The following is a 14,533-nucleotide window of genomic DNA, read 5'->3' as shown; positions in this document are numbered from 1 at the left end:
TACATACATTTTTTACATTTTCATATTGAAATGAATACATAATACTACATTTTCAAACTTTAATATGGACTTGTGTTGTTCAAAGGTTGTCCATAAAAAAATGTATACTTAAGAGTAACTTGTAGATTGTGGCTTACTATAATGCACACAGTATCCATTGTGATTCAGCCAGGTGGTGCTGCGATTAAAGTGGACGGCTTATAAGTTGGAAGTGTGAATTCAAACCCCAGTTAGGGGAAGGCACAGCCATTCATCGTTCTGGGTCTCTCTAAAATAGGTACCCCTTTGTAGGAAGACAATAGTGAGTAGTTGTATTTTGGATTTCCACTACTGGCTCAGGGCTGTAAACAATATTGATTTATGGCCAATGATTATGGAACAAAAATGCATTTCCACTTTTTAAATATACAGATTTGAGGACTCTTTAATTGTAGTGCATATTTTACGTAACTTCTTGGTGGGGAAAAACTAAAACTCCATTGCTTAAAACTTGCTTCGATTCCAATAAAAAAAATGTTGTACAAGCGCATTAAACATTGACATTGTGAAGGTCATTTCAGAAAGACCAAAATACATTATTCAGAAATTATGAAGTGAGAGAAGGAATAATTGCGTGAAATTTGTGAAACACGAAGACACTCACATTATTGGCTGCATAAATGCGGCATAATTAATCCGTGTGTCGGCATAAACGCGTGAACAATAGTCCTCACTGATGAAACACCTTGACGAGCCTTAATCAATCAGGCCTGCATTTGTAATCGCTGGAAACTTAATGACTGCACCGCCAATTGAGAAGTGGATTTTTTAAAATATATATATGCGTGTTTTTATATCTTCTTTGGTGCTTCTGAATAGCGAAGTTAATGACGGATTGTCCGATGATTGCCCGGCGAGAGCTTCTTGAAGCGGGTGGTTCTCAGAGTTTCCTGAACCGTTCCAGCTCTTCCTGGAAGGTCCCCAGGACGTCTTTGGCCACCTTGGCCTGTGCTTTCGCAAAACTGGAGAGCGCATCTAGGCCGGCCGCTCCTCTGTGGCTCCGGTACGCGTCGATCTAAGCCACGACAAGCACACACACAGCGTTGCTCAATTAATTATCAATCATCCCGCGCTCCTGCACACCACAGTTTGACAGCCATTGAGTCTCAAGACTCTTTCTCAAGGGGATCCTGCTTGGGATGTTTGGCCATTTCCTTTTTGGAGCAGAGACTGAAATCACATTAATGCCATCACATTAACAAATGCCAGATTACATTTGAAAACATATTCCATGGTCCCGTAATCAATATTAAAAGTGTTAAATGAGCATTGCACAATGCTCATCTGTGATAGAGGCTCTTAATCAGTGGTGAAAATTCCACATCCATATGCCAGGGAACAGTTGGTTCCATAATGCAACCACTGTGGACATCCTACAAAGCAGTATTCATTTTGTTGACCTTAGAGGGATTATAGGATATTTCAAATCAACCCCTGATAAGGGATTGAACTTGCAACAGTTTGGTTCTGACTCAAGCATTATTACCACAGAGCCAAGCATACAATGCTCGTAAAAGGTAAAGAAACAACCGTAAAATGCCTTGTTCATGCCACCGCTGGCGGAAGAACTTCAGGAAGCTCTCGAGAGCTCCGCTATTTATATTTGGGCTTACTTTCCACGCTCTGGCCAAACATCCTGGAAGAGCTGGGGGAACCACATTTACTCCACCACAAATGTACTCCACCACTATAACTGTCTGTAGAGTGCCCATTTATATGTCTGGGTAGACAGAGGTTGGGGGGGGGGCTGTTATGATCACGTGGTTCAACTGTAGGCCTAGGAGATTGAACCAGCGACCTTCATTGCAAATCCAGTGCGCTCACCATGCCACCACTTTGACAACATCCCCATAATGTTGCTAAAGTTTAGTAATCTGGACATCTGTGAAAAATAGCTTTATAGCTCATTGCAATACTCCAGTGTAAATCAAGATTCTGATCGTATTTTAAGTGGTACTCCACGAATTTGAGCTAACCCTTACGAGTCGAGTTGGTTAATTATGCAGAGATCACCATAAGACAGCCACCAGCGGGGCTACGTGGCGGCCTTTATAAGTTCTAGATTTGAAGCTTTCGTGACTGCAAGGAATCATACTCTTAGGTTTTTCGGTAAAGTCACGTAGGTAAAAAATAATAATAATAATACATGAAAATAAATCATTCTTTACCTAAATTATTTTCATTTATTATAATTTTATTTTTATTATTTTGTACCTACGTGACTTTACCGAAAAAACCTAAGAGTATGGCCTTTATAAGGTTACAGTACAGCAATTAACTAATTACAAAGCTTTGCAGATTTTGAGTGTTATCCCGTCACATATGCATGGGTTTCTCTGGGAATTCTTGTGTCGTGACGCATACTGAAACATTCAATAAGAAATTGGCGAAGCCTCCGAGTACGTCCTTCAAATTAAACTTGTGGACTCCCGTGAGGTATTCCTGAGTAATAAATGACTATTACAGTGTCAGTATTTTGAGTTATTCTGCCTATCTGCAGTGGTGACTTTACCGAAAAACCAAAAAGTATGGTTTCCTGCAGTCACGAAAGCTTCAAATCAAGCTTCACACAAATTCTAGATTTGAAGCTTTCGTGACTGCAAGAATTCATACTCTTAGTTCTTTTGGTAAAGTCACGTAGGTAAAAAATGAAAATAAAATTTATTAAAATTAATTTTAATTTCAAAATTTGTAAAAATTAATTTTAATTTCAAGAGAGTATACTTCACACAAATACTACTTTTGCATACTGATGAGTGTTATTATTTTGCTTGTTGGACTCAGATAAGCCTCACTAAGACTCACGGTATTTTTTGTTGCAGGAGGGTCCGACCACGTTTTCAGCATTGGGATGTTTGAACAAATAACGGTTACATTTTATTCTTTTATTTTGTATCTATGGGAGGAATCCGGAGAACCCTGAGGAAACCCATGCGGAACAGAGGGAGGAACATACAAACTCCACGCAAAAAGGTGCCTGATTCGTGAATCGAACTGAGGCTCTTCTTGCTGCGAGGCGCAATTATTACCACTGTGCTGCCACTCTGATGTTTTCACAAATATACACAAAAACAGGTTTGACGATTTCTACCGCAACAAACGACCTTTGAGAAATTACTACACTTTATCTTGGTATCCTTTAGAATTTTAATGAAAGAATGCCTGCTCTTTATGAGCTCCTATGGCTTTCCAAAGTTACTGTGGCGGAGGAGGGGGGGGTTGAGAAAAACGAAAACGCATTATTTGTTATTGTTGAAAATGTTGTGTTGTGTCGTTGAGTAAAGCCATTACAGATTTAATCTATTCACATTGCCCTGGTACCAGTGCATAAATGAGAATATTAAAAGCTCAAACGCGTGCCAATACCTCGCTCCTGGCTGTCGCCGTTATCTCCTCGAGTGCCTTTTCAGCCTCTTTTTTCACCTCCTCTGCCTGCGAAGCATAAGGCAATGGGATCGCATAAAAATGTTTTTGGCTCTGTGACGGCATAATGGGAAAAGGTGTGTACATATATATAATGATTCATGCCTAATGCAGTCACGGCGCTCTGGAAAACTACTGCTGCTTCTGCAACAGCCACAGGATCCAATGAAAGTGAGATGTTACCTTGCGAAACGCGCGCTCTTTGCAAGATGTATTGAGCAAGCATTGGACAGGCGCGCGCACCCAAGCACACACACGTGCACGCACGCAGATGATGCAGGACACACACAAAGATTTCCCATTTAGCCCGAGAGCGAACGTAAGCACAAGTGCTGCTATCAAGCATGTACTACCGCCAAGCACTGCACATAGGGTGTTGGTACGGTTGGTACCAAGAGCAAGTTCTAGGGATACGTGTAGACAGACACAAGCGTGCACAGACAATCGTTGGTAGCATACGCACACACACCGTTGGTAGCACACACACATCGTTGGTAGCACACACACACACATCGTTGGTAACACACACACACACATCCTTGGTAGCACACACACACACACATCGTCGGTAGCACACACACACAGATCGTTGGTAGCACACACACACACATCCTTGGTAGCACACACACACATCATTGGTAGCACACACACACCGTTGTTAGCACACACACAATCGTTGGTAGCACACACACACATCATTGGTAGCACACACACACTCGCAATGATGAAGATCCCCATTTGCAGACAAGTGCTGTTTGCAAGTAACTACTACCTACACAGACATGCATATATATACAAAGACAAGACCACACTCCCATAGCCATACAAACTGTTGGGGCAAGTGCTGTTAGTGAGCATCTATGAAGGCTGGCACGGCACAGCACCACGCCCGGCCGCCTTTGTCTCCCCAGCGGCGATGTCTACACACCGCACCAAGTACTCATTCGAGGCCGAGACGAATTTCGGGAGACCTAAGACCGGTTCAGAAAATCGTCACTTGTGTTGGCCGTGAGCAGGAATCTCACTCAGGTCGCTGGGTTCATAGCGCAGGGTGCTTACCACTGTGTCACTGCCCCCCACAGAGGCACACGTACACACACGAACACACACATACATCTACACTGTGTCGACTGATGGGGCAAGTGTAGTTCATGGGCATCTATTTAGGTCAGCAGCGCATGTTCTGTGATAGTTGGGTCTTAACCATTTGTCTGCCTTTGTCTCCCCATTGCGAATGTTTTAACACCGCACCAAGTGCTAATTTTAGCTAGATATATTTTGCCACTGGTGTGTATGGGCAGGAATCACAACCAACTGTACATATACAAGGATTCGCCATTTTACCATAGATAATGCTCACTATGATATGTTTCAGATGATTATGATTAAGTTTAAAGTCACATTCCTTAAATGGGCAATCTATGTATGTATGTTGACATTCTTTCGCACCGTACGTAGCCAACCGTGCTATAATGGTGTGGGATAAACATCCCCGTGCGGGTTGCATTGGGAGCCTCGTTTGAAACGTTAGGAGGAATGCTAAAATGTGCACTAGCGCTGTCCAAATGTTTCACTCTGGAAATATGCAAAGGGTAGCGTAAAGCTTGCAGGCCACTTCAGGGTGCAGCATCACAGAGTATTCATTAAATGTTGTCTCGGACTCATATGAAACCAGGCGCCATTTGCTTAACTTTCGTCGCATTATAATGTTATCTTGCTCGGCTGGTATGCAGAAGGTCGTGGGTTCGATCCCATCCCCGACACCTGTATATTTGGAGTTTGCGTGTTCTCCGCGTGGTTGCGTGGATTTTTTCTCTGTGTCCTCCGGTTTTTTACCCTCCCCATTTAGAAATATGCCATTATATAATTTTACCGCTATAAATTTACACGTGATATGCCATTTCGTTGAGCTATCATTTGTGGCCAGATCGCTTCTGAAAATGAAGCTAATAGGTCAGTGGGCTTTACCTGGTAAAAATTGTTAGCATATTTTTTTATTTATTTGCCTACCTTTCCTATAATTTGCATTTCTATCGTGTTTTTTTGTATTGTTTGTTGTAACTTTCTGACCATCCTCGACTGTCCATCTGTGAAAAAGAGCTTCATAGCTCATCAGATTCCTCCAGTATAAATATTATGATTCAAATTTTGCTTTCCCTGACTGCGACACACCACACCAATGAACTTGGTTGATTTCAGTTCAATTGTGCTGTTCCATAGAACTGCGCTCAATACATAACCATGCCGGCAGGGTGGCAGACTTTCACTCACGGTTTGTGTTTACAGGGACACGTGGGACTGTGACGCCCGTGGGAGTTAGGGGCTCGCGGGTGCCTGATCGTCAGTCCCAGGTTTGATGATTGAATGGGCACCCGTTGTGGAAAGTGGAGCATGCCACGCCAGAGTATGCTTCGGCAGAATTGTCCAATTTGTGACTTGTTATGGGGAGGGTTGAGGGTTTGGCAATGCTTCATATAAGCATGCACCCTCTGGACCCACAGCTGATGACCTGTAGCAGCTGTTGTTGTCACGTTAAATTCAGCACTGGGTCTTCAATAGAAAGTGGAATGCAATTTAATTCCAATCGATCATGACTTAGGAATGAAATGCATTCTAATTGTATGCACATATATATTCACGTGAGATACATATGTGTACTGTACCTTTGGGGGGGGGGGGTGACAGGGTAGTGAATGACTCAACGTGGATTATAGCATCATCGCCTCCTACTGGCAGACGAATGCCCCAGGTCAGTCTTTCCAAAATGAGACCATGGCGGTATTTTGGCTCTCATCTGGTTAACCAAAATAAACATGACACTTGAAACATTGCATCATGTTAGCAGCCACACAGGTTTAATTATATAATTTTATTCGTGCAGAGCACGAGTGGCCAATGAGTATCTCACCATGGCACTGTTGGCAATGGTAATTAGACAGAGTTGGGCTGGAGATGCGTGGTGTCACCTCCTGATTCACTTGTTTGTGGTGCAGACCGTGAGGTGAACTCTCTCACAGAGCACTTGCCCCATGTTTGTGTGTCTGTGTGCGTTTGTTGCGCCACACGTCGTGGTGACGTCACCGCCACTTAGTGGCGAATGGCGGTTGTTGTTGTTGTGTGTTGCGCGTGTAGTGGTTAGTGCACTGCGCTACGAACCCGGCGGCCCGAGTTCGATTCCCGCTCACGGCCAACATCGGTGACGAATATGCGAACTGGTCATGAGCCTCCCCTAGATCGACTCAGCCTCAAATGAGTACCTGGTGTAGTGTGTAAACATCGCCACTGGGGAGTAAAAGGCGACATGGCGTGGTGCTGGCCACCCCAACCGTCTGCAAAGGCTATATGGGGGTCTTTGTCTTTGTTGCGCATGTGCACTCAAAGCAAAAAAAATGATGCTCATTATATCCCAACCCGATTGCTCAATGTTTAATATGCATGCCTCTGGCTGATTGGCCTCAATCCAGGCAATTTTTGCATTCTACAGCATGACCAATTATAAACAAACAAATTGAAAACGTACACATAATAATGACAAGGGCTTTTTGTGGAAAATGAAAATGGCAAGGTAATCTATGGCACAAACACCACTCGTGCATCTCACGAAAACCTGGGGCAGCACAGCGAAATGAGACACCCTGCAAGTGGTGTGAAGATAAAACTGCACGCCGGTGTACACACTTTTCTTCTCTTCATATTCTTCCCAAGAGACAGGAAACCTGCCCCACCAATTTGTACCGTCGCTAGGGATCTAGGACCCCCCCCCCCCCCATTGAATTTATGCTGCTTGCATCTCGCATATTCCCAATAGTTGGGCGCTTGGATGGCCAGACAAAGGCTCTTTGGCAAAGCAAGGCTGCCCTGAGTTTGTGTTCACGCGGCAGGGAAACACATTTTCAGCAAGCAGTGGACAAAAGGTTATGTGTTGGAAATTCGGCTATCGTCATCCATTTCTACAGCCCATCTGGTCTGAAATCAAGGGTTTAATGTCTATAATCTGTTCCACTTAAAATAAAAGCGTGGGGTCTTATCTTGGGGATGTGCTGCAGCGTGTCTCCCGAGATTATTCTTGATCGTATGGGATTTATAAACAATTCTAATATTGCCGACACACAGAGATTGAAAAACATAACAAGATTGTGTTCAGTTTTTTTAGAAATATCCTTTGGCGTGTGCTTGTGAGTGCACGTATAAATAGTTTACTTGTCATGCCAAGATAAACGTTCATTTTCCTATATTTACAGAGTTCTTAACTCAAATCCTAGTTACAGTCGATCAGCAAACCTATTGTAGACATAGGTTTAAAGTTATCTAATAAAGAGGGCATTCCTAGATAAGTATGATCAGTAAAAGATCATCTTTCAAAGTCCTCACTGTAAAAAAAGAATACTCATCAACATCGTCATCAGTTTCATTCTGGGTCGGTAAAATTCACACTTTTTATGAAACTATACCATCAACATTGGACAAATACTGCTGGATGAAGGCCTCCCCAAACTGTCACCATCTCTCACTGGCCTACAATGTAGAGGCAAGAGCTGATTTGATCACTCAACCGTTGCGGTTTGTGTTTTTTCTTTGATCGATGTGTTCCTCATTCTGTTCCTCAGTGTAATACCCAAGCATGCATCTGTTCAACTTGAGCTTTTGTTTCATCTTCTTCGTCTGTGTCCATATTTCTGATCCACATGTCACAGCAGTTCGTACTTATTGAGACTCCACTACATGGGGAAGCTTTCCACGGTAGTTGTTCAGAGGAAAATTATCTCGGCCTTAAGAATGTGGAATTTTAACACTGTCTTAGGCCTGCTAATGGCGTTAAGCACCGCAGTTGCTCAATAGAGCATTGTAATAGTGAGACTATACATGCCCAATCAATCAGTCTTTAGTTTACGTGCCAATATCGCCCTCAATAAAATAGGCATCAGTGCACATTACAGCAGAACGGGAACGGTACCGGCGCATAGAGCAACAGGAATGAAAAAAGAAATCATTCAAGACCTCGGCATGTAATTCTGTCTTCGGCGTAGATAAACATGAGTTTCCCAACCACAGCTAACATCTGTGGAAAATGATATCTGAACTAATCCTGGACCCCTTGACTGACATAGCGTGGGGAGGCCTTCATCCAGCAGAGAATTGTGAAAGGGTTGTGAATTAGTACTATTATTATTCACGTATATCACTTGGCCTTGGCGATGCAATGTGCGTGTATGGGGATGGGCACTCACGGGTGGCTTCTTGGCTGGCTTGGCCTTGTCGAGCGCACGTGAAGCGTTCTCAACGTCAATGAGCCGGCATGTCCTCCTGAACAGCATCTCCTGTGAGATGAGCACAGGACACGAGCGCATTGACACGCGCGCGCATTGACACACGTGCGCTCACACACGTGTGAATGTTCACGCACACACGAATGCACAAGCTCACACGCGAACAGACACACGCACTCACGTACACATAGATGGACACAAACGGTCACGTCCTCGCACACTAAGACATATATTCCCCGTCTCGCTTTCAGAGACCGTTGGGGCAACTGCTATTAGTGAGCACCTATTAGAGTTGGCACGATACACGAGGGGGTGAGAGGCCAACAGCAGACCCGCCCACCTTTGTTTCCCCGATGTTGATGTTTACACACCGCACCAGGTACTCATTTTAAGACCTAGGGGAGGCCCAAAACAAGTTGAACTCGGGTCGCCGGATTCGAAGTGCGGTTCGCTAACCGCTCCACCTCCGCTTTGCCACCACCGCATGCACAGACAGCATTCACGTGCGCGTGCAACTACTTGCCCAGATAATAGTGTGAAAACATTGTCTTCCTTGCCCTGACGGTTGTGTCATGTTCTTGTTTATCTTGCGTCTCAACGTGGACTCTGACCTGGTTATTAATAAACCTCAATCATATTCATGTCGGGTGGGGAACAGTTGCACAGCGGCTCGTCGCACCGTCTCATGAACCCAATGACCCTTCGATGGAATTTACAACCTTGAATAAGATCTGTGGTGAGTGATGTTTGAACCTGTCCTGAGTCCCCCCCCCACACCACCAGCGTGGTGAAGTACAGTCAAACAACCGCCATGTCAGAAATGGTGTAGGGAGGACTTCCTTTATGTGCGTATGAGCGTGTGAATCCATGTTCACGGATACATTCAAGTGCACATCCACACAAATATTGAAACGACGTTGCCAAGGTGTTTGGGCAGTGTTTTATTTACTATGCCACTGTCACTGCTAAATGTACACGTGAAGACAAGATTCTGCATGTGACCACATACATTTTTGTGGTAATGCTGTTTGTGACCACCTCTTATGGCCAGAACATTGCACAAGGGGGCTGTAAGCTCAGGGCTGATATTTACATACAGCACCAGGTACTCATTTAATGCTGTGAACCAGAGGTGGGACAAAGTCATTGTTATGCAAGTCCAAGTCGAGTCGCAAGTCATCAAATTCATGACTCGAGTCTGACTCGAGTCCAAGTCACATGACTCGAGTCCACATCTCATAGGTGGGACAAAGTCATTGTTATGCAAGTCCAAGTCGAGTCGCAAGTCATCAAATTCATGACTCGAGTCTGACTCGAGTCCAAGTCACATGACTTGAGTCCACACCTCTGCTGTGAACCCAGGGAAGGTCTGGGGCTACTTCTGATACCCGTTGGTCACTGATGTTATCCATGGCTGAGAATCGAATCCTGGCTGTCGCTCCCCACACGAACACGTAAAGATGAAATTTTGTTTTAAAGCTTTCGTGACTGCAGGGATTCATATTCTTGGTTCTTTCGGTAAAGTCACATCGAAGGAAAAAATATCAATAAAAAAGATACAACAATTAAATTCTCACGACGTTTCGATTGCAACACGAGCAATCATCATCAGGTGTGAAATGTCTTGCTTTGCTTTTCACACCTGATGATTGCTTGTGTTGCAATCGAAACGTCGTGAGAATGTTATTGTTTTATTTTGTATTATTTTATTATTTCACGTCTACATGACTTTACCAAAAGAACCAAGAAGACCTAAAGATGAGTTCACACGATCTTGTGTCCATGCACACGTTAATTTTAATACGTTGAAAAAAAAACACATTCCTGCGGAGGGAGCTGGTGGGAACGTTGGTTGCTCGGTCAATGGCCAGGGTGAACGGCGGCGTGGTGGATTCCGCAAATATGCCCGACTGTGAGGGCGGGCACAAGCCGGCGTGAGTAGGTTAAACGTTGAGTTTTAAAAGCACACCACGGGGTGACCAGCCCCTCCCCACCCAGCCCCACCCCTCCCCACCCCTCCCCACCCCTCCCCACCCAGCCCCACCCAGCCCCACCCCTCCCAACCCCTCCCCACCCTCCCCACCCAGCCCCTCCCCACCCTCCCCACCAAGCCCCACCCTCCCCTCTCCACCCAGCCCCTCCCTCCCCACCCAGTCCCTCCCTGCACGACGGACACAATAATCCCCTGTGGGCTGGTGTAACCAGGAGGTTCCTACCAGTAGCAAAGATCCCCTGTACAGCTTGTAACAGATTGTTGGGGCAAGTGCTGTTTGCTAGCACCTATGAAGGCCCGCACGGCACACGAGATGGGTGGCCAGCACCATGCCCGGCCGCCTTTGTCTCCCCAGTGCCGATGATGTTTACACACTGCACCAGGTACTCATTTGAGACCGAGTCGATCTAGTGTAGGCCCGGGACCAGTTCAGATAATGGTCACAGGGGTTGGCCGTGAGCGGGATTCGAACTCTTGTCCGCCAGGTTCGTAGCACAGCGTGATAACCGCTACACTACCGCTCCCCAAATACGTACACACACATGCACACAGTTACATTGCATATGCAGGTAGAACACTGACTAATGGTGGCAGCTGCTACCATCACTGCTCATGGGAGCATTGAAATGGTTTGTTCAATTCCACCAATGTAGTTACTGCACAATGTGCAGAACATAAAACTTTTATCGTTTTTACTTAAAAATCGATGAACTCCCAAAATTGTGTGATATTTTGAGTTTTAATTATTTACGTTCAACTATCAGGCCTGGGTGCTTGTCTCTGCAATGCTAAACAATCGTTTACATTCACATGCGAGTTTAACTCTGAAAGGGCAACTGTTGTACACGCAAATTCATCAGGTGAGACGAAAGCTGGGCCTGTTTCTATTCTAGTGACGTGATGAGGCTGCCCTGTCCTGAACGACTAAAATACATTTGCGACGATATATTCTTGAGTAATGTAAATGATAACTTTCAGCCTTATGTTAATCCGCTGCTGGATGAAGGCGTCCTCATGTCGTGTCAGTCACGGGGATTTGTTTGACGTCACCATGTGTGGGTTGGGGGGACCCCAAAAAAATGGTCCGGATATCACTCGCCACTGATGCTAGCCGTGGCCAGGAATCGAATTCAAGTCACTGGTGTGTGCAGTGTCACGCGCTTAACCGCTGCGCGCACTGCTCCTTCCCAGTGTATATCTGATTTTGTTTAATCAGGCGAGATCTCGAGAGATGCCCGATAGTGTTATTTGCAAGAGTGACCGGCTCATTAGTCTGTCAGTCGGTGGGGGTGATCGCTGTGTGTAATCCCACTTTAGTCATTTGTTATCAGATACATTGGAATAACAACGCTGTATTAAAATTGATCCCTTCGCTTACAATGCATTCGGAGCGGTTGCTTTCATTGATTGTATCATTACTTTCCGAAACATTTACATTTGTCATTGCATACTAGTTTGAGTTCATATTTAATGGAAACGTGACCACAACGCAGGGTTGGTAAATGCATCGTGGAAGCAATGTCACTCCATGCAGTTGAGGCAAGTCTGCATCCAGCCAGCACTTGGTCAATCGACTGTTTAATGAGGGCTTCCCCACATCAAATAGCTCGTGGGGATTACACACTGGACTCTTCTTCACCAAACGGGTTCATCTGAATAGGTGAAGACATCATAGCTGTGGGAACATGAAAGTACTGTACAGAACAATGTGCTGCGCTGCACTACCCTATGCACGACCACGGAGTCCCACAGCCGCCTATATCACCTGCTGTGCACAGTGGTCGCATTTCAGGTGAATTGACCAAAAACCCCGTACCTCAAATACATAGAATCTCTCTCGTGGGTTTTGGGAAGGGCCTTAGCGGCCACAATCTGCCTCGTGTGGGACATATAGTAGTGGTAAGTGTTGTATGAGAAGCCATGCACGGGCTGACTTGTCCAAAGGCTTAGATGTCAATCCCGCTGATGGAGGGCATGCAGCTGCTTCAGCCTGTGCATAATTTTCGAGAACAGGAAGGTGATTTTGTGCCTTTAAATTGTTAAGGAAGCGCACTGAGAATTATAGACCTCAATGAAAGCAGTGGGGTATAAATTTCACGAGCGGTCACAAGATTAAAAATGTTCAATATCTCATTTCAATATATCAGAGCCACAATAATCCATAAAAACCAGCATGTGGGCCTTACTTATTTTAATTTACTAAAATTCACTTTTCTTTTGGTATTCATACATTTATGAAGTACAAATTCATAGTGCTATCTTTAAGCTTGCACTCAATCTCTCTCGATTTGTTTCATAACTCACGTAGCAAAGACACATTATATCTTACAGTGAACTTAGTGCATTTACACTTTAAAGCTTTATATGGCACCGATAAATGTTGGTGAAATCTTTTTTTATGATCCTGCTTTCTTTGCACTTGATTGAGCAACAGACTATCCGTCGATTTCATTCCGTTATGTTCTTACGTCGTGCGTACATGTGAATGAATGTGTGTACGTATGTACTACGCACATATGTAAATACACTTCACTTGGCATTTTGTCTGCGTGTATTGCATTGCACTTAAGTTGACACTTCGTGTATTTAAACGGTGAACAGTGGCACTGTGGTGAGTGAATGGGTCTACGATCCTGATAAAACTGTATTCTCTTCTTCAAACTGTATAATGCCAGTAGCAAATGGTACCTAAACCAAGTTTTGACTTTCCCTTCGTTGATTCAGGCCGAAATTTATCACTAAATGCAGTGTGAGCATGCGCATTGGTGTTGTTGTACTGGCCTCATCACCTTCCTATGAGCTATGCTGTCCTGGAAAGCTGCTCGCTAAAAAAAAAACACTCATCGCAACAGTTTAGAAAAAAAAAAAGATTTAGTGAATTATTTCACGTGTGACATTCACACTGTTAGAGCACCAGATACATAAGAAAAATTGATTTTTAAAAAAGTGTCAATGTTCTGTGAGTTGACGTCATCCCACAGAGCCACAGACCCATGTGACAGCCAAACTACTGCAGCACGTGCAGGGCAACCAGTTCGCCCGGCACACCCTGACGGACTTCACAGCCGGAGACGATGTGCACCATGGTCTCCTGCTCCCCGCATTCACGCAGCGGCGGCTGTCGCGTACTACGCCCCATCGATGTTCGGAAGCGGCACAAATCCCCTGGTCACACCGGAAGCGGTTCAACTAAACGCACTGGCACCTTGGGAGGTCGAAGCCAGGCATCTAGACCGACGGATCTCCGATGAGGTCCTTGTTAAGCACACAAATCTCCATTCCTCACCCAAGGCAGTGCGGGTATCCCGCATACTCGAGTCTTCGGGTTGTAGTAATACCCACACTGGGTGTCGGGACTTCAGACGCACGGGTGGAGGCTTGAAGATATCGACGTGAAGGGGCAACTCCGGTGCCGCATATACCTTGTCGTATCTTGGCGACCGATTTTTGGTGGGGATATGTTGCAAAGTACTGGCAGCCACGTTAGTGGGGTTGTCCTGATTGCATGGTGACAATCAGCTCCTGTAAGTGTCCACCAATTTGTTGTGAGCTGATCGAGTCCATACGGGTGTGGGACACCAGCGCCCCACGTTGAGCTAGCCAGCTGGGCTGCCGCGAGCGCAACTTGCTGGCTGCCTTCTGGACGGTACGGTGTCAGACTCGTATCCAACGTCACTCCAAGGAACACAGGCTTCGGGTGGTGCTTTAACAACTGGCCATTCAGGTGCACTTTGACGTCATAGGTGGCTCTGGCGTTACGCAGGTGGAGCACACTGCAAATGGTCTTGATTGTGCTTGGCTGTCGTAGCCA

General features: G+C 45.1%; 1 protein-coding gene across 2 annotated transcripts in view; it reads right to left on the bottom strand.

Annotated features, from left to right (window-relative positions):
- Nucleotides 1-406: 406 nt before the first annotated feature.
- The window catches only part of LOC144721230 (sorting nexin-5-like), a 61,066-nt gene continuing 46,939 nt past the window's right edge, over nt 407-14,533 (bottom strand). The window contains exons 12-14 of one of the 2 annotated variants that reach the window (XM_078598677.1): nt 8,691-8,780; nt 3,406-3,471; nt 407-1,054 (exon numbers count right to left, since the gene is read on the bottom strand). In XM_078598677.1, the coding sequence (XP_078454803.1) occupies nt 920-1,054; nt 3,406-3,471; nt 8,691-8,780 (291 nt within the window). In that variant the 3' untranslated portion in view covers nt 407-919. The remainder of the gene's footprint in view (nt 1,055-3,405; nt 3,472-8,690; nt 8,781-14,533) is intronic. The other variant, XM_078598678.1, reaches the window with a different exon arrangement.

The sequence above is a fragment of the Lampetra planeri genome, chromosome 11 (genome assembly GCF_965212315.1).
Source record: "Lampetra planeri chromosome 11, kcLamPlan1.2.h2, whole genome shotgun sequence".
NCBI classification, from domain to species: Eukaryota; Metazoa; Chordata; class Hyperoartia; order Petromyzontiformes; family Petromyzontidae; genus Lampetra; species Lampetra planeri.
This window is presented reverse-complemented; position numbering and strand designations above follow the sequence as displayed.